At 37.0% G+C, this 27,545-nt stretch overlaps 1 protein-coding gene and 1 long non-coding RNA gene across 6 annotated transcripts in view; one reads left to right on the forward strand and one right to left on the reverse strand.

Annotated features, from left to right (window-relative positions):
• SMAD1 (SMAD family member 1) overlaps positions 1-27,545 on the reverse strand; it is an 89,181-nt gene that overhangs the window by 49,621 nt on the left and 12,015 nt on the right. For 3 of the 5 annotated variants that reach the window (XM_023227083.1, XM_023227076.1, XM_023227068.2), the window contains exon 2: positions 6,257-6,834. In XM_023227083.1, coding sequence (XP_023082851.1) covers positions 6,257-6,656 — 400 coding nt within the window. In that variant the 5' untranslated portion in view covers positions 6,657-6,834. Of the gene's footprint in view, positions 1-6,256; positions 6,835-18,368; positions 18,429-27,545 lie in introns of all 5 variants that reach the window. The other 2 variants (XM_023227090.2, XM_023227100.1) reach the window with 2 other exon arrangements.
• On the forward strand, positions 18,200-24,109 carry LOC111552705. Its single transcript, XR_002734702.1, has 2 exons — positions 18,200-18,302; positions 23,116-24,109. It is a non-coding gene; the product is annotated as an uncharacterized LOC111552705 (long non-coding RNA).

Consider the following 27,545-nt stretch of genomic DNA (forward strand, 5'->3'; position numbering starts at 1 on the left):
CCTCGCGCTTCCCAGGTGAGGCGATGCCTCGCCCTGCTTCAGCTCTCGCTGGTCAGGCTGCAGCAGCTGACCAGCACCGATTGTCCGGCACTCCCGAGTGAGATGACCCCAGTACCTCAGTTGAAAATGCAGAAATCACCGGTCTTCTGTGTCGCTCGCGCTGGGAGATGGAGACTGAAGCTGTTCTTATTCGGCCATCTTGCTCCGCCCCCCCCCATTAAGGCATTTTTAATAGCAGAAGATAGCAACTGAATGGTCTTCTCAATACCAGAGTTAGATGACTTGCTTAACCACTGTCAGCATTTACTCTGGTAAGAAAAAATAAACCCTACATTTAATTCAACCACTAATAAGTAGCCTTGATTCTGAAGACTAGTAAAAGTCCAAGTAAATAGTCCACCTGTTAAATCATCAGCAGGGTCATAGTCTTCAGAAGCTCCAGGAACTTTCTCTTTCCTGTAAGTATTCACACATTTGCAGAAAAAGAAATTCCTAACATTTTCTACTTTCCCAAAGATCTATCTTTCAGCAATGGTCAAAGTAGCAAATTTCAACAAAAGGAAGGTTTTTCTCCTTTCACACTTGTCATTGTTAACTATAATAAACACAAGTTGTGGCAAATGTTTCCATAAGTTTGTTTTTCTCCACTACCATTTTTTTAAACTGTTTTATGCTGTTTTGTTTATAAGAAAATAAATGACATAGGTTAAGGAAAAACAACAATTACTCCGGTCCGTAATATTATTTTTGTCAAAGAAATAGAGACAGTACACTCTAAAGAACAATTCCAAAACTTGCACTGAGCCGAATAACAAAAAGCATGGACTTCTCCCCAACTTCCCCACCCACTTAAAGACAACTTATCCCATTCCGTCAGAGGGCTAACCTTCATTAAGATATCAGAAGGAAAATTTTGGAAAGAGCAATTTTCTATCTGTATCCAAACATGCAAAATTAAAAATGCTGGAAGATTTAAAAGACTAGCTCATTAGCATCTCTTCTGAATTCAAGACAACTTCATCTAGGCAATTGGACTTGATGACTTGCCTGGATACCTTAAACCAGTGGTTCTCAAACTTTTGCAGTATCAGTTTCACTTGGAGAACTTGTTACAACAAAGATGGCTGGCCCCATCTCCAGAGTCTGATTCAGTACTGTCAGTCTGTGGAAGGGTTTAAGAATTTGTATTTCTACACATTCATCCATTGAAGAGCACTTAGGTTAATTTCATACCTTGGCTATTGTAAATAATGCTACAGTGAACATAGTAGTGCAGACATCTCTTTGACACACTGATTTGACCTCCTTTGGACAGATACCCAGTTGTGAGACTGCTGGATCATATGGTAGTCCTATTTTTAATTTTTTGAGGAACCGCCATACTGTCTTCCACAATGGCTGTCCCCTTTCTCTACATCCTTGCCAACACTTGATATGTTTCATCTTTTTGATAACAGCTATTCTAACAGGTGAAAGGTATATCTTACTGCAGTTTTTGCATTTCCTGATGATTACTGATGTTGAACTTTTTTTTTCAAATTAAATACTATTCAGCCTTAAAAAAGGAAATTGTCACTTGTTACACCTGGCGGACATTACTGTTAAGTGAAATAAGCCAGGCACAGAAAGATGAATACTGCACAATCTCACTTACACTTGGAATCTAAAATAGTCACCGACTCATAAAAGTAAAGTGTAGAATTAGAATGGTGGTTACCAGAGGCTGCAGGGAGGGGTGAACATGGAAAGAGGAAATGTTGGTCAAAGCATACAAACCTTAAGCTAGGAGTGAGTAGTAAGTTTTGGTGATCTATTGCACAGCATGGTGACTATAGCTAATAAAACATTGTGTATTTCAAAATTGCTAAGAGTGGGTTCTTTTTTTTTTTTTTTTTTTTTGAGACAGGGTCTCTCTCTTAACCAGGCTGGAGTACAGTGACATGGTGATAGCTCACTATAGGCTTGACTTCCTAGGCTCAAGTGATCCTCCTGACTTAGCTTCTGAATAGGTAGGACTATAGGTACATGCCACCATGCCTAGCTAATTAAAAAAATAAAATAAAATAAGACGGGGTCTTGCTATGTTGCCTAGGCTAGGGGTGGATTTTAAATGTACTCACCAAAAAGAAATTAATATGGTGGAAAAAACAGAAAAAGGTTCAGCTGGGCTCGATGGCTCACGCCTATAATCCCAGCACTTTGGGAGGCCGAGGCAGGTGGATCACCTGAGGTCAGGAGTTTGAGACCAGGGTGGCCGACATTCCGTCTTTACTAAAAATACATAAATTAGCTGGGCGTGGTGAAGCACATCTGTAATCCCAGCTACTCGGGCGGCTGAGGCAGGAGAATCTCTTGATCCCAGGAGGCAGAGGCTGCAGTGAGCCGAGATCGTGCCACTGCACTCCAGCCTGGGCAACAGAGCGAGACTCCACCTCAATAAAAAAAAAGGTTCAGAGAATAGGCAGTAAAAAGAAATTAAAAACAACAAACAAAAACAAAAACAAGAAATAAGCAAATACACATGGGAGGTGACAGGTGTGTTAATTAGCCTCATTTGATCATTTCACAATGTATACTCATACCAAAACATAACACTGTACTTCACAAATATATACAATTATTTGTCAATTTAAAAATAATAATTAGCTTTTCTAACAAGTTCAAGGTAGTGCTGATGCTACTAGTCTGTGGATGACACTTTGAAAACCACTACTCTAAACCTAAATATTCTCAATTTTTGAGTTTTTTCCAAGAGTCATTGGGACCTCAGCAGAAAACACCAAGTTTGGGAGACTTAAGTACGTTAAACTGCTAAACTGTTCTTTGAGATACTTCATCAGAGGTAAAATAGTGACAAAGTTCAAAATCATTCAGTGTTGAGCTGTGCATACGTGCAGCTTAGACTTCCAGACCCCCTTTTTCTGATTTCACAGAAATAATACCCAGGTGTACTCTATAGGGCTTTACAGGGGGAAATGACTTTTCAATTCTGGCAGTGTGAGAGGCTAGAGCCCCTTGCACTTTGTTTTTTTTGAGATGGAGTTTCACTCCTGTCCCCCAGGCTGGAGTGCAATGTCATGATCTCGGCTCACCACAACCTGAGCCTCTTGGGTTCAAGGGATTTTTCTTCCTCAGCCTCCTGAGTAGCTGGGATTACAGGCGCCCCCACCTCGCCAGGCTTATTTTTATATTTTTAGTAGAGATGGGATTTCACTATGTTGCATTTTTTTTTAACTTTATTTTTCTAAGACAGGGTCTCACTACACTGCCCAGGCTAGAACGTAATGGCTATTTACAGCCACAATCATAGTGTGCTGCAGCCTTCAACTCTGGGGCTCAAGTGATCTTCCCACCTCAGCTTCCTGAGTAGCTGAGACTACAGGCACATACCACTACATCTGGCTGCTTCTTGCACTTTGATTCAGTAGAGTTTCTCTTCAGAAGGTACAGGGACTGCTTCACAGTGGTCTCTGGAAAAAGTCCTTTGTTCCAATTCCCACATCAGTCACTTCACAATGTGAAAAATATACATAAAATCTTGATATGTTCAAATTAAATAGATCTTAGCCTCAGCTTCCATGTTTTCCAGAATTGTTCTATTCTATCTATGACTCACAAGATTCCTGGGTAAAGGGGAGGCTGAAGTGGCATTTGTGGAGTCTCAAAATGCCTACGTAAGCCAGTTTTCCACCTCTTCTCCATTATTTTATTAGCACATATGTTATTAAGAGTAACAAATTCATCTCAGTATTGGTTTTAACTTTTCACCTTTTATCAGAGGTGTAATAGCCATAAAATGACCAAAGAAGGGAAGAAGATGGTCAAAAGGTATAGACAAACTGAAAATTCAGCTCTAAAAAAATGGCCAAATGACTACATTAAATTAAAAGTCAGCCTTATCATTTAACAGCATTTATCAAATTATGCTTGTTGCTAAAAATGGAGATGTTAATAATATGCACAGTGCCTGCCCTCATTGAGCTTTATTTACTGTCTTGCAGAGAAGACCAACAGAACAATCATTACAAGTGTGACGAACATTCTAAAGAAATTCAGGTTGCTACGGGAAATGAGACCTAACCTCCCCAAGTGGAATAGGGAGATATGTGTGGAGAAGGAGGTATCAAGAAAGGTTTCCCAATGAAACTGACCTCCATCACACAATTACTTAGTTTATTAAGTAATGACTATGTGCTAGACATGAATGATAAATAAGAATGGACTAGGCAAAGAGGGAGGAGAAATAGGTACAGATAGAGGAAACGTGCATGGAATGTTTCCACAGAACTCAAGCACACAAAGCATGCAAGAGTACAAAGGAAGTTGGAAAGGGAGGCAAGGACTAGAATGTGCAGACCTCTCTAGAGGACTTCCCAAGAGCAGTGAAAAGCAGGACAACAAGAGGATCATGTCTGCATCTTACCCTCTCTGTTGCATATGCAGTAGAATTAAAATCTTCCCTATGTATTAATACTTTGTAAGGTTACTACGAGGATTGGAAAAATCATATGCCTAAATAATAATGCTGGTACATATTACTTATCCACTACATTTTACTCTCCAAAACTCTCAGCTCCATTTCCATTTCCGGCTAGAAGAGGGACATGTACCTCTGTGTTGAGTTTAGAAAAAAGAACACTGCATCACAGCTGATATAACAAGCAGTAAAGAATGTCTACATTGGAACTGGTAAGGAGAATTCAGCACAGTTGTTAGAAAAAAGGCAATGCTCTCTTAGCCAAGAGCAACTGTAACAAATTGTAACTTTTAGAAGGATATAGTAAAAACGAGTTATCTAGAAATAAATCTAATATGTGCAAGGGCTGTATGGAGAAACTTAAAAGTGTACTAAATAATATTATGCTTAAGAGCATACTATGCCAGTCTTCCCCAAATGAAATCAGTGAAATTCCAATAAATTCCCAAAGTGTTTTTCACAGGACTTAACAAGGTAATCCTAAAGTATATAATCTAGAAACCACAAAAACGTAATGTTGGATGAACATAAACAAGTCACACAAAGAAACTCCAATATTACATAACATCTTTAAATATATAAAATATTACATATTGTCATGGACTCATACGTATGTAATAACAGTATAAAAACATGCATGCGAATGATAAGCGTCAGATTCAGAACAGTGGTTACCAAAGGGAGCAAGATCAGAGGAGCAAAAACAGGGATTCCAGTTTACACGTAATCTTTTATCGCTTAAAATGAGTAGCGGATACAAAGATGTCTGTTATACTATTCGTCTTTAAAATCTTTTTAAAAAACATGTCTTAAATATTCCACAAAAATACAGAATGCCTTTTATTTGAAAACCATGTATTACACGATCTAGTTTAGTAATTCCCAAACACCAATCCAATAGCTACATCAGTAATACCTGAAGTACTTGTTAAAAACACAGATTACCAGGCTATCCCAGGATCAGGATTTCTGGGAGGAGAGCCATGTGATTCTAACGTACAGCCTTAGTACCCCAGTAACTATTAACAGCCAATCCATTAACGAAATTGGTTCCAATCTGACAATGAGACATGTAAGTGCTTGAATCTAATCACTTTCCAATGATCCAACTGTCTAGAATGTAGATTCTAACTTGAGGGCAAAACCGTACAAATTTTAAAATATATCCTTTACTGTACCTTTCCAAAAGACTATACATGTTAAAAACTAGGTATATTTATAAAGTAATAGTATCAAATAATTCCATAGAAGAACACAATTCCTTCATATTCACCACAGGAAACATGCCACAGCAAAAGTCACAGAGACGATAAAAAATGCTGTTCTTAAGTTCAAAATGGTTTAAGTCACTGGCAACTATCCTCATGATGTACTTCCTTCAAGCATATAGACAGCAATACTGCATTTCTTTCCTAATTTTCTTCCCTTAGAATACAATTCATAGCTAATTTTATCTAGAGAAATGCAGAGAACCATGTGAGACATAAAAAATAAATGTAGAAAGAAAATTTATTAAAAATTAGAGGTATTAGCACTACAATGACAATTGTCATAGCCTGCTCCCAAGACATAATGTTAACTAGAGATGATTAAGCTGTTAAAATGTATGAAACACTCAAGGGCCTTCTCTCTTACATACACACAGACACACACATACAGTTTCCCTGAATATTTTTAAATTACAACTAAAAATAAGGAAAGGGATTATTTTGATGTTCTAAACAACACAAATCTGGTACTGGGCACACAAACCGTATCAACATAAAATAACTCACTTACCAGGGCTTTCTACTCGCTTATAGTGGTAGGGATTGATGCAGACCTCCTTCTGCTTGGAACCAAAAGGAAACTCACAGCATTCCAGTGGTTTTAGTTCATGGTGGCTCTGAAGATCGGGCCAGCGCCATACACGGCAGTAAATGACATGAGGCAGTCCCTTCCGGTGGGAGACTTGCAGCCTGCCATCCAAAGAGCGGGGAATGGTGACACAGTTACTTGGTTGCCCTGGGCAGCTCAAGGCCTTCTCCAGTTCCTCCATGGCACCTTTTTTTTTCTTCAGTTTTTTCACCAAAGCATCAACAGCTTTCTCTGCCCATTTTTCTTCTTCATCGCCCTGTTTCCACCCAAGAAGTCTCTTCACAGCTGGACTTGTAAAGGAAAATAAACTTGTCACATTCATAATGACAGCACTAGTTATATAGTCCTTGGATACAGTGAAATAAAGGCGTCTTCAAATGCAAAAAGACAGCAGAAGAGATTTGTTTATTTACAGAGAAGTCTCTTTAATTTCTTAGTTTGAAGTCCAGAAAAGTAAAAATTACCATTCCTAGTGTTTAAAAAAGTAACCCAGTCAGCACCTACAAAAGAAAAAAAAATGGTTAGAATCATCTCTACCATACAACCAAATTTATTAAGTAATCACCATGTGCTAGGTACTATTTTAAGTGCTTTTATGTAATATGGTATACTGTGCACTGAATTGTGACCCCTTAAATTCATATGCGGAAGCCCTAACTCTCAGTATGACTATATTTAGAGACGGAGCCTCTAAGAAAGTAATTAAAGTTAAATAAGGTCATCAGGGTGGGGCCCTAATCTGACAGGACTGGTGGTCTTAAGATTGCTATCTCCCTCCTCCAGCCTCTATGCCCACACACTGAGGGCACTGCAAGAAGGCGATCATCTGCAAGCCAGGAAGAGAGCCCTCACCAGAGCCTGGATTGTCCAGAACCTTGATCTTGGACTTTCCAGACTCCAGAATGAAGATAAAATCTATTTCTGTTATTTAAGCCACCCAGTCTATGATATTTTATTATGGCAACCAAAGCAGACCGATATATAGCATTTAATGCTTTTCACAATCCTTTGAGCTAGGTAATACAGTTGCTGCCACTTTTCAGATGAGTAAACTGAGAAGCAGTTTAAAAAGTAAGCCACTGTTAGCAAAAGCTCTGGGATAAAAGCAACAAAGTTAAAAAGTCCAAGTTCTCCAAAGACATTGTAATATTTTAGATTTAGATTCACTTATAACCTCTAAAAATATATTTCAAAACACCTCAATCAACAAAAACTGAAAGCAACAGGGAGTAAAAAAAAAAAAAAATTAGTCTAACATCTCTGTTTTTTGGTTTGTTCTACAAATATATCTTATGCTAAAAGAAAATTCCTATTATATAAATGTAGTAATATTTTAGGGTATTTCTTCAGTGAACAAGCCTGTGTCTATGGGTTAAAGGGCAAACAGGACAGGAAATACATCTCCTGCTTTAAAAATTTTGCTATTTATTGACATAAAAGGAATAAAGCACATGGACACATACTGTACCAAATTCTTCAGCCAAGTTGCTTCACTTAAACTTTCTATTTACCCTTCAGCACATGAAGATATAAAATGTGAAAAAGGTTAAGGAGGCTAACTTTGTACAAACCCTGGCTAAACTGGAGTAGCACATATCAGACCAACCTCCTTCCAAACAAACAAGCCAGAAAACAAACAAAAGCCCAGTTTTTTAAAGGCATCAAAGAGGAACCAAGGCACGCAGGACTTGAGGGGGCCAAGATCCTGGAGAGAGGGGAAATGCAATGAAGTGAGCTGAGTATTTGTCACCACTCCTCCTTTCCAGGGATTTGCCGATAGCTATGCTATGAGCAGCAAAAGGTCTAGGAGCCAAGCAGAAAGAGGTAACTAAGAGGCTTACAAACTAAGCAGAGCTTCTAGTAGCCTCATAGTGCTGAAGAACCCCAAAATAACAACCCACAACAAATGGAGTTGAGGGCCTGCTGAGGAGAAACCCTGGTAAATAGTCTAGGCTTTCAATGGAGTCTCCTGGAGGAATATGCCCCAGTCTAAGGGCAAAAATGAAATGGAGCAGTCTTTACAACCAACCTAGAATCATCTTAATCCTAGCCTTGGTCTAGATGGTGTGTATTGCTCTCTAACAGCTTGCCAGAAGAAAAACAATTTTGCTATAGAGGAAGACAACATCAACCTTAGTCACTACAATTTTAAATTCACAGTGTATAGCAATGAACCAAAAGTTATCAAGCATACCAAGAACAGGACCAAATGACCAAAACAAAACAGAATAGAAACAGACCTAAGGGGTGACCCAGGTAATGGAGTTACCAGAAACAGACTTTAAAGTATTAATGATTACTACTTTGTATGTCAAGGAAAGAGAAGACAAGGTTGAAGATTTTAACAGAGAACTAGAATCCATAAAGAAGAATGAAATAAAAATTCTAGAACTAAAAATATAGTAACTAATGAGACTTTAAATAGGATGAACTTATCAACAGGCTAGATACAGTAGAATAAAAGATTAGGGAGCAGGAAGATTGGTAAAAAATGCTCATACTAATGCAAAGAGAGGGAAAAAAATGCAAAATAAAGAACTGAAGAGACATAATGGATCTAGTGAAAGGTCTAGCACCACGTAAGTAGAGTCTTAAAGGAAAAGAAGAAAGACTGTAACAGAGCAATATTTTTAGATACTAGTCAAGGATTTTTCCAAAACTGTCAACAAACATCTAACCATACATTCACAAAGCCCTACAGCTTCCAAGGATACACACAGAGAAATCCACAAATTTCAATGTGTCATATTACAGTAAAATTCCTGAAAACCTAAGACAAAACTCTTTAAAAAGCTACATTACCTTCAAGTAAGTACAATCAGGTTGACAGCTGACATTTCAGCATAAACAATGGAAACCAGAAGACAATGAAATGACATCATTAGTGCCAAATGTAAATAGCTGGTAACTTAAAACTCTACATTTAGAGGAAAAACACATTCAAAAAAGGATTGTGAAATAAAGATGCTTTCCAACAATCAAAATCTGAGAAAACTGGTTTACAGTAGATTGTCACTAAAAGAAATACTAACAGGAATTCTTCAGGCAGAAGGAGGAAGATTCTTGAAATAAGCAAAGAACTGCAGGAAATGAGGAAGAGCTCCTGAAGAGGAAATAAGGGTAAGTTTAAATGAATACTGACTTCACAAAACAACAATAGGAATGTCTTATGATGTTTAAAATATATGTAGAATTAAAATGCATGGCAACAGCAAAAAGAGATAAATGAAGTTAGCATTCTAAGGTCCTTGTGTTATCCAGTCCGTGGTAAAGTATAATTTATTATTAGTATAATAAGTTATGAATTCATGTCATAATAAAGCAACAACTGAGATAATACATTAAAAATTATAACAAGCTAATAGATGGGTTAAAAATATGGAACTAAAAAAATACATATGATTGGCTCAGTGTGGTAGATCATGCCTGTAATCCCAGCACTCTGGGAAGCCAAAGTAGGGGGATAGCTTCAGGAGTTCCAGAGTAGCCTGGACAGCACAGGAAAACCTTATCTCTACAAAAAGTAAAAAAGTAGTTTGGCAAGATGGCATGTGCCTGTAGTCTCAGCCACCCAGGGGGCAGAGGCAGGAGGACTGCTTGAGCCTAGGAGTTATGATAGGCATTATGATCATGCCACTGCACTCCAACCTGAGTGACAGAGTGAGAGCTGTCTCTAAAAATCAAATACAAATTTTAAAAATGATTAATGCAAAATATATGAAAAGCAGACAACAGATGAGACAAATAGAAAATAGTAAGATTTAGATATAATCCCAAAGTATAAGCAATCACTTAAATATAAATAGACTAAAATATGACAACTAAGAGATAAAGTTGGGGGGAACACTATTTAACTAGATTGTACTTAAAAGAGACACACATTAAATATAAGAACACAAGATTGAAAGCAAAAGAGTGGAAAAATATATACTATGCATATTCTACCCAAAAAGCTGGCATAGCTATCCATTCAGATAAAATAGACTTTAAAGTAAGAGGTATCACCAGAAATTTTTTAAGAGAAAAAAGAAAAAAAGGACATTTTATACTGATGAGTTGAGCCACCATGTAGATTTTTAAATTCCAAATTTTATGTAAATAGTAACAGCCTCAAAATTCATAGAGCAAAAGACTAACAATCACAATGACAGGCAAACCCACAATCCTAGTGGGAGATTAACATAGTAAATGATAAAAACAAGCAAACAAAAATCAATTGATACAGGAAAAAAAGTGCTTAAAAACTTGATCCAATTTATATACATATTATCACAGCACTCAACAACTGTACGATTCATAACACTTTCAAATACACATGGAATACGTACTGAAATTGACCATATAATGAACAACAAACCAAATCTCAATCTGTATGAAAAGACTAAAATCATACAGAATATATTCTTTGATCTTAGTATAACTAAGAAATCAATAAAAACATTGTTATTGAAGAGAACCAAACTTTAAAATAACCCAAGGGTCAAAGAAGAAATTACAGCGGAAATAGAAAATATTTTTAACTGAATGATTGTAAAAATAACACAGCAAAAATGTAGGATGTGGCTCAAGGCACAGAGAGAAATTTATAGTCTTAAATGCATATATTAGAAAACGAAAAAAGCTGAAAACTAACACTCTAATACCCACCAAAGATTGTTCAAAAGGAAAAATAAATCCAAAGAAAGTAGAAGAAAATGAAAGCAGAAATTTAAAGCATACTAAAGAAAACCTATAAAATTAAAGTTGATTCTTTGAAAATACTAATAAAATTGGATGAATCCCCAGCAAAACTGATACATAAAAAAGAGAAGGCACAAATTACCAATAAATGGATTAGAATGGGGGAAACCATTAGTGAGCCTCAGAAATTAAAAAAATATTATTATAAATAGCTGTCACGGCAAATTGTGCATGTCTACAGCTACATTGTGATAATCTACACATCTGTCATCTTCACTACAGGAAATGAAAATGATGTGGGACTCCAACTTATTATTTTCTTGCCTTTGGAACTTGGCATAGTACCTGGCACATAGCTGATTCTCACCAAATGCCTGATGAATAATTTAGCTCCCTGAAGAATTTAGAAAGCCAAATATGGAGTGTCAACTTCATTTGGGAGGCTATAGGGAGTCTGCTGTTTTCCTTCTTCAAGAGTTCACTCAAATTTACTAGTTTTTTTGAAGTTGGCATGATTTTCATTTAACATTAAAGGAAAGAGAAAACAAAACTATGCTATTATCAAGAGTCACACCTGGTCAGAGTGTACCTATTGATATGATAATTTCCTTTTTACTAAAAGGTTAGTTTTGCAAAAGAACAAGAACTTTTCTCTAGGCTTCTAGGAACAATTTATACAGGGAATGTATTTCTTCATATTCTATATGTCCATTTCTTCTACTTCAAAAACAGCTTTGTAACACTTAACCAATACCTTTTAAACAGAATGGCTAAGTTTGTATCAAAATAACTTGGGGCTATTTTAAAATATATAACAAATACATTTAAACAAATACCCCCAAAATCACTTGTTATATAAAGCAAGAGTGTTGGGCAATGTAGTATGTAAGAACCACCATTTCAGATTTTCGTTTTAACTATTCAAATCGGCATTCATTCAACAAAGCTGTATTAAGTGCCTCCTAAGTGCCTAGCACAGTGCTAGACACAGGAGACACAGAGGCAAACATGTCTTACATCCTGGAGGAGCTCACAATCCATTGGGAAAGCCAGTGTGTAAACAACTAACTCCCATAAAGCAAATTGCTAACCTGTATGCTAATTCTAAAGGACTTTACTGAGATGTTTTATTAGGTGACCTTCCAGGGACTCAGTCAGAAGAAATGCTATGATTACACCGTTGCCCACGGGCACAAGAATAATAGAAGAGGAGGCCCACATGCTGTGCATTTACCTACTATTAACCAATACCATGTGATAAAGGCTACAAAACAAGTATCAACACCACTCTGGTCTGAATATTTGTATCCCCTCCCTAAATTCATGTTGAAATCCTAACCCCAAAGGTTATGATAGAACTAGATAGATGAGCCCTTTGGGAGGTGATTAGGTCATGAGGATGGTGCCCTCATGAATAGAATTAGTGCCCTTATAAAAGAGATCCCAGAGAGATCTCTCTTCCTTTCCACCATGTGAGGTTACAGTGAGAAGAGGCCATCCAGGTATCCTGACCTTGGATTTCCCAATTACTATAACTTTGAGAAATAAATTTCTGTTGTTTATAAGCCACTCAGTCTATATGGTATTTTGTTATAGCAGCCTACAAACAATAATATATGAAAACAGAAAAGGAAAGAACAATTCCAGAGATTCCAGAACTTCTTTTTCCAAGAGAAAACATCAGACTTAAAGGATAAGCAGAATTTTGCAAAACAATAGAGCAGACATTTTGTGTGTTCATTACTTGACAAACACTGTTCACTGCTGTTTATATATTAACCAGTTTAATCTCAGCAACAATGCCTTAGTATTTACTGTGAAGTAAATACTATCATTTTCTTTATTTTACATGTAAGGAAAATAAAATATAGAAAAGCATCTTGTCCAAAGTTACGTAGACAGCCGTAAGTGGCAGAACCTGGATCTGAACCTATTTTGCCTGGCTCTAAAGCCAGAATTTTTAAACCACTTTTCCAAATGGCTTGTTTTAATAGACACGTGATAGAAATGCTAGGGTTTAATCCAGCTGGAGATGACACAGGCTGATATGAAGGCAGGGGCAAGACTGAAGAATCTTATCATGTGGACAAGTGGAAGGTTTTACATCTGAGAATTAGCATGATTAGATCTACATTTTAGAAAGACAACTAGGGTAATATCTTCAATACAGAAAACTTTCTTCATACTGGGAGCAAAAAAAAAAAAAAAAAAAAAAAAAAAAAAAAAAAAAAAATTCTAAACCAAGGGCATCCAAACACTATAGAAGCCAGTTGGGTGGTAAATGTCATGAGGCCACTCACAAAAATTAAAGTGAAAGGAGCATAGCACTTTGCATATAAACATGCACAGACAAAACAAAATGCAGGCTGATGATTAATTTTCACCTGAGTTAAGCATTTTTTAATATACAAGTCAAACAGGTGGCCTACCTCCTATAAGGAACTCAAATGAGTCCATGATATTATGGCCTTGGCAAGACAACTACTTTTTTTCTGCCCCTTTTTGTACTTCCTGCCTTAGTTTATGTCAAAAGCTAAGTGGCCTTATCAGTTTAAAGTGCAAAATAAAAACATGAGTCAGCAAACAAGAGATTTCCTTCCCTCTTGTCCAAATATAAACATTTCACCCTGACAAAAAACTATTCATCTAGTAAAAAAAAAAAAAAAAAAAAAAAAAAAACCCAGCAGCCTTAAAAATATTGAGATCTTTATTCCAGCAACTTTACCTTCAGAAATTTACTCTAAGGAAATATTCTGAACCGGAAAGGGAAAATAGTTTTAGCACAAAGATTTTCATCAGAGCATTATTTATAATTGGGAAAAAAGGAGAAACATCTAATAATTGAAAAATAGCTAATTAAACTGCATACATCCACTCAATGGAATATTATATACCCTTAAAAATTATGTTCATAAAGACTATGTAATAATTTGGGGAAAACTGTAAGCAGAACATAAAATGGTTGGTTATATGTACCATGAACAACTATGTAAATATATGAAAACATTAACCATGATGGGGTTTGGAAGATTAGTAATGTGTCTCTCTCCTCCTTTTCTAAACTTTTCAAACACTCTTTAACGAAAAAATGTAACTTTTGATTTTTTTTAAAAAAGCCTTTCTATGCAAATACTTGCTAATTACAAAAAAAAAAACCCACAAAAATCAATTCATTAGCTCAAGCCACATCTATACTCTACTTAGAAATCAGGTTGGATTTATAGTGTGATCTGGTTGGAGAAGTAAAAAAAATATAATGTAGTTTAAAGCAGTGTTCAAAATTCAGAACGTTTTCCTAAGGAGTCTCACCCACGGGAAGGATTTCTATCAGAATTGCCGGAAGTGAAATTAGAAAGATACTCTTATACTACTCGACATGGCTATTTAATTTTCCAACTTATGTGTTATTCCTTAATATTAAAAGAAAAAATGTTAAAGTACTCTTAACTGCTGTGTAACTTGCTTTATATTTAAAGTAAACCTAATCAGCCCATTGCAGAACAAATGAGCATTTTCTTCATCTTGGCCTCATCTAGTAAAGCAACAAGTAAATTATCCAACTCTTGTGAATATCAACAAACTACACTCTCTTCCATTTAATATGTTACAGATGACAAATTCCCACAGAAAGTTTTTTTAAATTACTCTAATTTGTACATGAAGATATAATTTGTTTTTTTAAAGGGAGGAGTAACCACCAAATGTTACAACCCAAGTACCTTTAATAAAAAGATGAAGAAACAAATAATGTCCAACCACTCTCTGTATCAGCTTCAGACTAGAGGCTGTTTTATAGCATGGAATTCAACAGACTAAACAAATGCTCCCATTAAATATTGAGGGAATAATTATATTATTCAATAAAATAAACAAAAAAATACAGGCTACAAAAAGTGACTGGGGGAAAAAATATCCAAAAACTGTCAGTACTTTAAGAAAGGCAAACAACAGAAGATAAATGGTCTATTGTCAAATGAAGCAGGCAACTATTTTCTCCTCCTACTTCTTGTTCTTTGGTTCATTACTCTTTCTTAACTAACAGTAAAAAATCATGGCACAAAGATCAAAAGAATTAAGGAACTAAAAGTACAGGGTATTGATTAACTTCACTTTGAAAATGTTTAACAGCTGGATACTTTTTTTTTTTTTTAAGACAACTTTATAAAAATTCTGTTTGATCGGCCGGGCGTGGTGGCTCACGCCTGCAATCTCAGCACTTTGGGAGGCCGAGGAGGGTGGATCACGGGTCAGGAGTTCAAGATCAGCCTGGCCAACATGGGAAAACACTGTATCTACTAAAAATACAAAAAAAAGCTGGGCATGGTAGTGTACACCTGTAGACCCAGCTACTTGGGAGGCTGAGGCAAGAGAATCGCTTGAACAGGAAGGTGGAGGTTGCAGTGAACCAAGATTGTGCCACTGTACTACAGACTGGGTGACAGATTGAGACTCCGCCTTAAAAAAAAAAAAAATCTGTTTGATCCACTTTTTTTTTTCTTTTGGAAACACATATTTCCAAGTAACAAAACTACATATGTGTGTTTCCAGACTTACATCACCAGATATCTTCTTAATCAGATAGACTGGTCTTGTGAATACACAGAAAAAGTAAGACTTGAGCTCCCAAAGTAGACCTCTGGTGGGCTTCAGAGTGATCATAAGCAAACTGCATGAATTTTGTAGTTCAGTATTTTTAATATATGAAACCATTTCACAATATACCTCATTAGATGCCATGGAGATGTAAGATCTCTCAGAGACATGTTGCAGAAAGTGATCAAAATTAACTGGCAATATTAATTAGTGTTACAGAATGTATGTGTCATCTATCCTAACATCCAATTTTGGATAGGATTCAAGGCCTGGTGAGATTAACTCTTGCCTTGTTTGAGATGTTTAAATTAAAACATCAAAAAAGGTCAACGGGGAACATGCCAGGGGACCTGTAATATAATTCTCATTACTCTAAAATAAACTACTTTTTCTAACCTGCTCCATTTCACTTAGGTACTCAAGTCCACTGTATAGTCCGAACAAAGATGGAATTGTCCAAATAGATCATGATTCCAAAGGATAATAAATTGAATAATTCATTTTCAATTTATTGAAAAATTCCTGACACTTATAGAAACCACAGACTCACAGAAGATTATACACTAAAGATGTAGGGTTAAAAATGCATAAAAACACAAAGGTTGCAAAAACCATATTATTTCAGCAATTTAATGCCAATAAATATTTTAAAACGTAAAGAGCAATCCATCGTTGCTTGCATCTTTCAAGCCATCTTGTAAGCAAAGAATTGCAATGACATTTATTGGTAAAAGATGAAAAATTCACAAAATGGGAGGGGGATAATCATACTCAATCGCCCTAAATAAAATCAGGCTGAATTAATCGGAAGTCCAGAAGAATTGGGAACTTACAAACTTTGATAAAGCTGACATAACTATTAGTTAAATGTGGAACAGCAGACAACCCACGAGACAATGGCCCAGCAAGAGGGCTAAGGCAGAAACTGCCATCTGCTCACATTTCCAAACACAGAAATAGTACCCCTAAAAAACAGTACCCCTAAAAATGAAGACAGGTGGAGACAGAACTCTGGAATAAGTAGAACACAATGATGAGTAGTGGACAGTAGGAATTGTAAATGGTTCCTAACAAAAAGAATGAAAGATTACTGTACAGCTCCTTAAGAAAAATGATAAATCTCTATCTACCCTTAAGGCAGACAGGCAAAAGACAAGTTAAAATTTGCTATACAATTCCAATGACATTACAGTGAATATAAAAACAGAAATGGATCTAGTTATTTCAGTTCCAGAAAATACCCTAAAGTAGCAATGTTCTTTGATCTGGTTCAACAAATAATATCTTCAAACGCTTCTTTAACCCAGTTACTCCAATTAGGAGCTAATCAGGTTTTCAGACACAGTTAAGTCCTTACTGGTTCTTGGAAACTGTGGCTTTAAGTGAAACAATGTAAAACAAAATTGATTTTAGCATCGGCTAATTTACATAAACAAGAGTTAAGTTCCTACAGGACATTTCTGGTCACAAAAACATCACCAAACTTCTAAGACCCAAAACACTTCTAAAATTAACACTGAAATAAATGTGAGCCATATATACATTTAAGAAAGATTAACAGAAACAAGATAATTATTTACCCAATTATTCCACTTCAGGGTTGCAGTGGCCTGAGCTGATCCAGCAGCTCAGGGTACAAGGTGGGAACCATCCATGAACAGGACACCATTTAATGGCAGTGCACACTCACACACACACCTACATTCACTGCAATGGGGACAATGTAGACATACTAATTCACCTAACGTGCACACCTTTGGGATATGGGAGGAAACTAGAGTAGCCAGAGAAAACCCAAGCAGACATGGGGAGAATATGCAAACTCCACACTGGCAGTGGCCTAAGCTGGGAATGTTTTTTCTCATCATCGTTATAAGGAAATGGCATTGAACGAAATGAGGTTGTTTGAGGACCTGCTGTATTTGTCTGTATTTGTATTGGAGGAGGAAACAGGTGAAGTGCTTGCATTCCTTTTTCCTGTTTTAAAACAGCAGTTAGCCCTCAACTTTCAACATTTGTCTCAATCTCAAATGAGTCAAATTTAGCTAAATAAAACTCACCACTAAGCAAAATAAGTGAGAAAAAAAAAAACCCCTAGAACAGAAAGAAAAATGAAAATGGATAAAACCTTGCTCTTTACTAATTCTAATGTACTTCATAAAGTACAGCGCTTAACTTCATTGCTAAAAAGGCTCAAATGAACTCTATTTCGATTTAGTCCATAGGGGAAAAATGTATTTAAACAAAATTCCTACACAAGAAAGCCATATGGAGACCCACAGAGAACACAGAACTCTGCTGGTCTCAGTTCACAGCAGCAGGAGAGTCCTACTGTCACAAATACCCACAAGTAAAGTTCCATCTTACTGAGCCTCTTACTATTCAGCCTTGATCTGGTTACTTCCAAACAACTCCCAACCTTCCATACATGGGACTGACGATGCAGAATAGCTAGTTTGACATGTTTCCCACTGAAAATTTATTTTTGTCAGAGACAGATTTTCTAAATCTGGAGAAATTGGGGGTTGGAAGTAGGAGAGAGGTTCGGCTCATGAAAACCTATTTATAGTCATGCAATAATGCAGGTACTGTTGCCTTTAAAGCACAGACACTGACAGCAAGTCTTCCAGTCTCTCCAGTAAGACTTAAGTGACATGCTAGCAAGAGATGCAATGTGGTCCCTCAACAGAGTTAAGTAGAAATCTTAGGAATCAAAAAGAAAAGGAATAACATGTAGACTGAATTCCAGCTTACTACTTACCACTTGTAAGTTCACTGAAGTTGTGAAATTTCAGCCAAACAATTTCAAAAGTAGCATCTCCTTGATGAAAAGGAAGCAAGGAACTTATGGATGTCACAATGACAAGAGTCTCTAAGGATATAACTGTAGTTTATGTATTTTAGGTGTGCCAAGTATGCTATTAACATATCTTCATTGTATCAGAAAATTATTTAAGAGTTCTTTCTGGTTCTGTTCTGCATACACAAAACCTTCCAACCTGACAAATCTAGGCTGCTAAAAGAGTACCTGGTTAATTTTTCTTAATCATAGAGATTCACTATAAAATAGCAGCTGTCACATCTGTTTTCTCATTAGATGATTACTTGAAGAGTTAAGGCAATTAAAAGTTTTCTCATTGTCCCCAACTTCAACAAATAAAGTTGGCTTTTGAATATCTTCTTGCCATTTCCTCTAAAAGTTGTACAACATTCCTTAATCCTATTGAATCCCCATTCCCAAATTCATGCTTTTAATGGCATACTGTCCTTCAGGACATGGTAGCCTTTCAAGATATCCAGCTCCCCATAAGCTTACCCTGATAAAGTCCATTCACATTCATGTCAACTCAAACACTGTAAAGACTCCTGGCCTAAAATGCTCACTCCTCAAACACAGGAAAGATTGAAGACCACAGACATTTTAAGCTTTAATTTTATTGACTACCCCAGAAAAAAGTCTATGGTAATTGTCTCTTAGAAAAAAACTATTCTCTTTGAGTCAGTTATCCTAAAATAGCAATTTTAGACTACAAAGAATGCTATATGTGGTAGATTTCCGTAAGTGGCTAGTTATGAATGATTCATCAGTAGCTAATAAACGAAATTATTTGAGTTACCACCTTACACAAGCATTATACTGGTTGTTTTTACAAACATTACATTGACGCCTCACACCAATCCTTCAAGGTAGAAATCATTCTCTCAATTTTACTAATAAACTTGAGGCTCAGAGGTTAAAGTAACTTTCTCCAGACCATATTCTGGTAAGTAGTAGATCTACATTTTAAACCAGTACTGACTAATACTAAAGTCCCTCAGTCAAGCTTTTTTTAAAAAAGTAATCCAAATGTCAAATTCACACATGAAAATGGAATCAACTACAGGAGGAAAAAACTATCCCTTAAAAAAAAAAAAAAAGAAACAAAAAACCTGTTGTATTTCATGTTTTGGAACATATTTCTCTCTCTCCACTGATCTCACAGGTGCTGTTTATGACAACAAACATGCACATCTGTAGGGGTGAACTGACAGACACAAAGCAGGACGGCCTGAACTCTCTTCCTATATTTAGATCCTTCAGCTCAGCTCTTAATTGCATAATTTAATCAGGACCCTCTAGAAGGGAAACACATCTATATTCATCACAGGCATCAAAGGAAACATCTTTACAAGTTATATCCTTTTACAAACCAACATATGGTCTCACGCCACTTTCCCAATTGTTGAACTCCTCCTCTGGGAAGAGCATGGAATTTTATTTCTTTTTATCACTTGAAAAAATCACTTCCCTCCTAATTCAGTAAAACTGGGTGGAGGCCACTTCCTCCACAGGTGAGAGAAATAAAACTTGTTGATCTGTCATTGTCAGGAATTTTAAAGTTAACCATTTATTTTACATATTTTCAAAATGGAAACAAAAGGCAAACAAAACCCAGAATGAGAAATTGGGGCACATTCTCCATGCTTTCAAATAAAACCTCTACCTACTTTTTTGTCATTTTAAGATGGTTTCTAAATTAGAAAACAAGTGTCTTTAACTTGAATAGGTTTGAACTGCAGCTTTCCATTTAGTAGCTGTACTTTGAAGAAAACAACTCTGAGCCTCAATTTGCTTTTCCACAAAATTGTGATACCATCACCCAATCCACCAGGTTATGCAGATTAAACATAAATATGAAAGGCTTACTTCAAAATTATAACATGCTGAAAAACAAAGTGATTTATTAACAAAGCAAGTTCACAAATAAAGCTAATTTTAATATTTTGCATATCTAAAAAAATGAGGTTTACAGTCTAGTTTTTGTCTGTTTAATGAAGCTCTAACTTCATACAAAAAGAGAAAAACTGATAACCAGTACAGTCATACAATTCACTCAATAAACAGCTATCACAAGCCAGGCACTATTCTAAGCACTAGAAACACAGCACTGAAAGAGACACAAAAAGTTTTTCAAAGTCTGTGCCTGTGCCTTGGTGGGGCCTACATTCTGGTGGTCAAGGAAAGCCTCATTGCGAATGTGATATCTGAACAGCCCCCTGAAAAGGAATTATCTGGGGAAGTGCATTCCAAGCAGATAGAAGGGCAATTGCAAAAGCCATTTAAGCCATTTGGCAAGGATGATCCTGAGATGTTCAAGGAATGGCAAGGAGTCCTCACCGAGGCTAGAATGGAGTAAGTGTGGGGACAGAAATGAGAGATGAGGCCAGAGAGGTCACAGGGGAAGGTATGTGCGGGACCCACAGAGACTTCAGAGCTTTTGATCCAAATTGAGATGGAAACACTGGGAGATCTGAGCAGAGAAGAGCCATCATCCAACTTACAGTTTAATAGAATTACTATGGCTTGCTGGGTTGAGAACATATTGAAAGATACAGGGATGGAAATAGGGAGTGGTGGGTAGGGAGACCAGTTAGGAAGCTATGCCAACTGTTAAGGTACAAGATGATAAATATTTCAACCAGTGTGGCAGAAGTCGTCAGATTCTGGATATATTCTCAAAGCACAGATGTGAACAAATAATACTTTACTGCTTATATAAATAAATAAAATAATTAACTGTAAGGTTGGAGAATTGTTTAATTTTTAGAAATACAAAATCCCATATTACGGGGACTATGAGACTGAGTGAGATTTTTTTTTCTTTTTTTTTATGGAATCTTTCTACCCAGAGATTGAGTATCTGAGATAGGACCAAAGACAAGGCCACTAGAGGAAAAATAGTTCAAGAATTATGGACTAAACGTCCATAATTCCTGCACAGGAATACAGGTTGAGTATCTCCCTTATCTGAAATGCCTGGGACCAGACGGTGTTTCAGATTCCAGATATTTTTGAATGTTAGAATATTCTGAATATACATAATGAGACATCTTGGGGATGGGACCCAAGTCTAAACATAAAATTCATGTATGTTTCATCTATACCTTATGCACATAGGCTGAAGAGTAATTTTTCTTTTTTTCTTCAGACATGGTCTTGCTCTGTCGCCCAGGCTGGAGTGCAGTGGCATGGCTCACTGCAGCCTAGACCTCCCAGGTTCAAGAGATCCTCCCACCTCAGCCTCCTGAATAGTTGAGACTATGGGCAAGTGCCATCTCGCCTGGCTAATTTTTGGATTTTTATTAGTGACAGAGTTTTGCCACATTGCCCAGGCTGGTCTCAAACTTCTGGGCTAAATGATCCCCTGCTTCAGCCTCCCAAAGGGTTGCGATTACTGGCATGAGCCACCATGTCTGGCCAATTTTATATAATAATTTTAATAATTTTGTGCACAAAAAAAGTTTTGACTATGACCTGTCACATGAAGTCAGGTGCAGAATTTTCCACTTGTGATGCCATATCAGTCCTCAAAAAGTTTTGGATCTTGGAGCATTCTGAATTTTCGTATTAGGGTTGGTCAACCTATAGTATAAAGGGAATAACAACTAGGAGTTAAATCTTGTAGGAATTAGGGTGAACGATATGGGCAGTGGGGCAGAAAATGACTAACAAGGAAGGGTAATGAGTGGTATAATTTTACGTGATAGTCAAAGCTGGGGGTTTTTTACAGAGGATGGTAGAAGAATGGTCTGAAGGCGGCAATAAGAGGTAAGAGGTTTATGGGAGAAACCAGGCACGGCTTGAGAGAGCCACAGGGGAAATAGCTCCCTCAGATGAGCACACACAAAGATCTATGTTCAAGTATATTTGTGTTCTAAATAACCCAGGTGCCTAACAATAATGGAATGATTAAATAAATTATGGTACATTCAACTATGATGTAACTGTTAACAAAATAAGAAAAAACAGATGGACTTTCATGTACAATACTACCATGAAAAGAAAACCATACCACAGCTGTTCAGTAAGAAGTGGTAAAAAGGACCTATAATATGGTCTCTTTCTAAAAACACAAATAGAAACAAAAACTGTCTATGTATATACATGAGCATTTTTAAAGGCCTGGAAAAAAATAAACGAAACTGAACAAGTAGTTACCTTTAGCAGAGAGCTGGGTACAAGGGAGTGCAGGAGAGCCTACTACTTTTACTTTTAACCAATTGCTGCTTTCAAATTTAAAACCCAAATAATAAAAATAAATAAAAACTGACAGTAGGTAAGAGAGTTATTTCTACATGGCTCTAGAAGACAGCATTATGACCAACAGGTGGCAAGATATATCTTCTTATAAAGGAAAAAAAAAAATTGAAAGTGTATCTGCATAGGATTTTCAGAGAAATGTATTCTGGTAAAATACATCACCCTATTCTGGGTTAATATGATATGGATAGGAGTGGAATGTACTCTTTTATTAAGGATTCAGGCACATAATCAAAAAATTCCATTTCACAAAATGGCATATTATAGCAAAAAAGTAAGTTTCCCTCCCATTTTAGACCCTTACTCCCCTTTCTATTAATTATTCACATCAGATTTTTCAATGCATGAATTTCTTACTAAATAAAAATGTTCGATGTTACTCAAATATCTTCATGAGCAATTTGGTCCTGCACTTTTTCCATTACAGAAATCTGTTATTTGAAAGAATAACTTCTAAAAATAAAAGTCTATCTAACCACTGAAACAAACATTGACATCGGCCAGATTTCACTCTCCCTCATATGACAATCAATGACAGACTTTTTCAATCTCCCAAACTGGACTGGAATTGCAAACATTCACTTGGCCGCCTCAGAGGAGAAACTGAACAAACAGCAGCAACCCCCTCTTCCAGAATGTGAGAGCTCCCTCCACCTAAGAGCCAAAAGAAGCATATGCAAAGTTTTTCACTGGTTTTAGAGAAATAATGCTTTAGATATATGCAAGCATTACCTATAGAATTAGGTGAGACCTGTACCCATGAATCTAGTCCTTTCTACCTCTGATCACTTGTTCAGTACAGTCTTATCTGCTAACTTCCCCAAAGTAACTTATTTACCAATTACAATGGAAAAACCTAAGACAGTATTCTCAGAAGACTTCAGAACCCAAGTTCTCCTCCTTTACATGCTCAGCTATTAAGAAGGCTTTCATTTCCATTAATCCAGTATTTAACTGAACAAACCTTTAAGCCCTTATCACCAACATAAACGTGCAGTAGAAAGAAAATGAGTTATAACACAGTTCCCATCACCATCAAGCTTATGGTAATGAAGTGTGTATGGGAGAGATGGGAGAACTATATCATATGGTAGACAGTGATAAGAGTCACAGGACTGCCTGTTCAGGCTCTTCATCCGAGGAGAAACATACATGCAGACAGAGCGGCCTATAGTCTGTGCTACAATGACATCTTCCACGCATGCTGAGCTCTGTGTTACTTATCCTACAATGGAAATCCAAATGGTCCAAATATCAACCAGCTGTTTCAGTGGGTGTGAAAAATGGAATGGATAATCCAAAGCAGCCTTACTAGTAATTAACTATTGCTTTGACAATGTATTATGATTCAACAAAGAAAGCTTTTAATCATTTATATTTTGCTTACACTATTAATAAAGCTACAATATGCCCTGAGAACACAGTAAATTCTAGAGAAACGCTTCTTTAAGATTCAAAAATTGCTGTGGAAAATCTGTAAATGGATGACAGTTAACTCTAGTGTTTTAGTATATTACAAAAACATAAAGACAAACATTTTATGTCATATAAATCATTCTTTCTCTTGGAATTCAGAGTACAGGCAAAAAAACAGACTTTTACAGAACACCTGAAACATATTAGTTTGAAAACTCAAGAAACTTTTATCACTATCACCACCAACTTCAAAGGGAGAAAGTGGTAGGTGGTTTTATGGGAAACACTGTAAAAAAGTGCATCCATGGTCTCCATCAAATTTCAACAGAAATATAGTCATCCCTCAGTATACCTGGGGCACTGGTTCCCAGACCCCACCACCCAATGCCAAAATCCTTGCATACAGGTCTCAGTGGGCCCTGTGGAACTCGTGCATAAACAAAAAGCTGGCCCTCTGCATATTCAGGTTTCACAATCTGCAAACACTGTATTTCCTATCCACTTTTGGTTGAGAAAAAAATACGAGTATAAGTGGACTCATGTGGTTCAAGTCCCTGTTGGTCAAGGGTCAACTATATTCAAAAACAACCAAAAATCATCCTTCTATCATCCTCATCACCACAACCACCACCATAATGAATCAACATGCACTGTTTTGAGCGCTTTAAATTTAATTAAATAGCTCCCTTAATCCTTACACGAGTCCTACAAAATAAGTACTATTTTATAGATGACAAAACTGAGGCACAAAAAAAGTTAAGGAACCTGCCAAGGTAACCTCTCTACTGCTTCTCCTCAGTAGCCCCCTCCTTGGTCTGATGCATAAGGCAGAATAACAGGCAAGGATTTGCTTATCGTTTTGAAAAATTCCCTCCATCTCCTTCTATCCCTTCTAATTTATTCTTGTTTTTGCTATTGCTTTCCTTCTTGATATCTTCCCACTTACCCAGAACATGAAAAAAAACAAGAGTTTCATCAGGGCAGCAGTGACAAAATTAAATTCGCTTTAATCTAAAGAGCTTAGAATAAGACATTATAAGCTATCATTCAATAAGACATCAGAAAATTGGTACCATTAGCTCTTGTATGCGTTCAAATCTTAATAACCCTTTTCTCTTGATGAATTTGTGGAACATTAAAATTAAACTCCTTTTAAGAAATTCATTTTCTTGACCCAGGTGCAGTGGCTCACACCCGTAATCCCAGCACTTTGGAAGGCCAAGGTAGAAAGATTGCTTGAGGCTGGAAGTTTGAGATCAGCCTAGGCAAGACAGCATTTAAAAAAAAAAAAAAAAGGTCAGGCACTGTGGTACGTGCCTGTAGTCCAAGCCGCTTGGGAGGCTGAGGCAGGAGGATCACTTGGGCCCAAGACTTCGAAGTTACAGTAAGCTGTGATCACACCACTAGACTCCAGCCTCCAGCCTGGGCAACAAAGCAAAACCCTGTCTAGTAAAAAAAAAAAGAAAAAAAAAAAAGGAAATTAATTTTCTTTACATTCCCACTGATTATTTTAAGATCCTCTACTGAAAACAAAAAACAAAAACAAAAATTGCTAGCTCTCTTTATCTTGAGGTTAATAGTTTTCCAATCAAGTAGATGTAGAGATAAAGAAAATTTAAAGGAATCTTTCAGGTATATTTTAACATAGATAAGATACTAAGATATTAATTTCAACACCTAATACACAGTTGTAAGTCACAATGCTACTTACAGATAATGGCAAAAAGGGTGCTCTGCACTCTGAAGGGGGGTTAAGGAAAGTGGGAAGACAAAGCACACAAACTGTGTGCTGGTATGGCAGAAATGGTCATGACACTACCACTTCAGTTATCCCATCTGTCTCCTGATCCCCTTTTTTATCCTCTATTTCAGGGTTCCTCAACTTTAGCATTACTGGATGTTTGGTTGCATCCCTGGCCTCTACCCACTAGAAGCTATTTGCAACCCTCCAGCCTCTCCCTCCAATTTGTGACAACTAAAAATTTTTCTGACATAGCCAGATGAGCCATAGCTCTATTGCCACTTTTCCTCTCCTTTTCTCTCTGCAATCTAAGCACCTCAGGCCTCAATAGCTTCCTATAACTCAATTCTAGACTTCAGGATTCACAGAACTGCTGATTCTTCCACAAAGGGAAAAGGGAGAGATGTCAAACATACATACCCTTTCTATCTCTGTTCTCCTCAATGAAAAAAGGGGAAGCAAAGCAATCAATCCTCAGAACTTAACTGGTGTGTCTGAGCACCCACAACTGGCATCACACAGTACTGAGTGCTACAGAGTATAAAAGATACGGTTCATAACCACAATGAACTCACAACATACCATATTTCCTGATGTATTTCTAAAAACAACAAAATGAAAAAATTCATTCATCAAGTACCTACTGTGTGTCAGCCCAACCATTCTTAATATTGCTGGATATTAACAATATTAATATTTTTAAGAGCTTCCTTACCATAACCCTTCGATAGGATGGGCCCAGGCATTTTTGCGGCGGTAGTTGTTCATACGATTTTGATGAGTAGACAAGGGAGAACCACTGCGCTAGGCACTGTGCTAACACAAAGATCATAAAGACACTGGCCATACCCTCAAGGAACTCCAGTCTAAAGAGTTAATAAGGTAACTGTAATAAAAGGTATGACAACAGATGCTAGACTAGACAAGCAGGTTTGTATTGTTGCTCAAAGTTAGAAGATCTCAGTGCAGGTCCTATACTTACAATCCCTTATCCCAACTTTATCAAGCTGTCTAAGAGATACACTATGAACATAAGCATAAATAGAAATACGGACACTCAAAACCTTGCTGAAAGAATGAACTGGGGCTGGGTGCGGTGGCTCACGCCTGCAATCCCAGCACTTTGGGAGAGTGAGGCAGGTGGATCACGAGGTCAGGAGTTTGAGACCAGCCTGGCCAACATGGTGAAACCCCGTCTCTACTAAAAACACAAAAATCAGCTGAATGTGGTGGCGGGCACCTGTAATCCCAGCTACTCAGAAGGCCGAGGCAGGAGAATCGCTATAGTCTGGGAGGCGGAGGTTGCAGTGAGCCGAGATCGCGCCACTGCACTCCAGCCTGGGTGACAGGGCGAGACTCCGTCTCAAAAAAAGAAAAAAGAATAAACTAAGGTAGAAGTGAGCCAGAGGCAAAAGCTCTACCAAACGCATCAGACTTTTCCCCTCAATCCCTTGATTTTGAAGTGAAACAGCTTCAAATGTATAATCTCCTCTTACCAATTAGATTGCTTCTTCGGGGCAGAAAATGACTTACACTTTTCTCTATCCCACCTAAAACATAGTCCAGTGCTGGATACACAGCAGGAATGCATAAAATACGTGCTGAATTAATTAATATCAGCTTAACAAAAAAGCAGAACTCCACAGTGAGGATACACCCCTTTTAAAGGAGCCTTTTCTAGAATACAGAACATCTCAGCC

Source organism: Piliocolobus tephrosceles, chromosome 3, assembly GCF_002776525.5.
Source record: "Piliocolobus tephrosceles isolate RC106 chromosome 3, ASM277652v3, whole genome shotgun sequence".
Classification (NCBI taxonomy): domain Eukaryota; kingdom Metazoa; phylum Chordata; class Mammalia; order Primates; family Cercopithecidae; genus Piliocolobus; species Piliocolobus tephrosceles.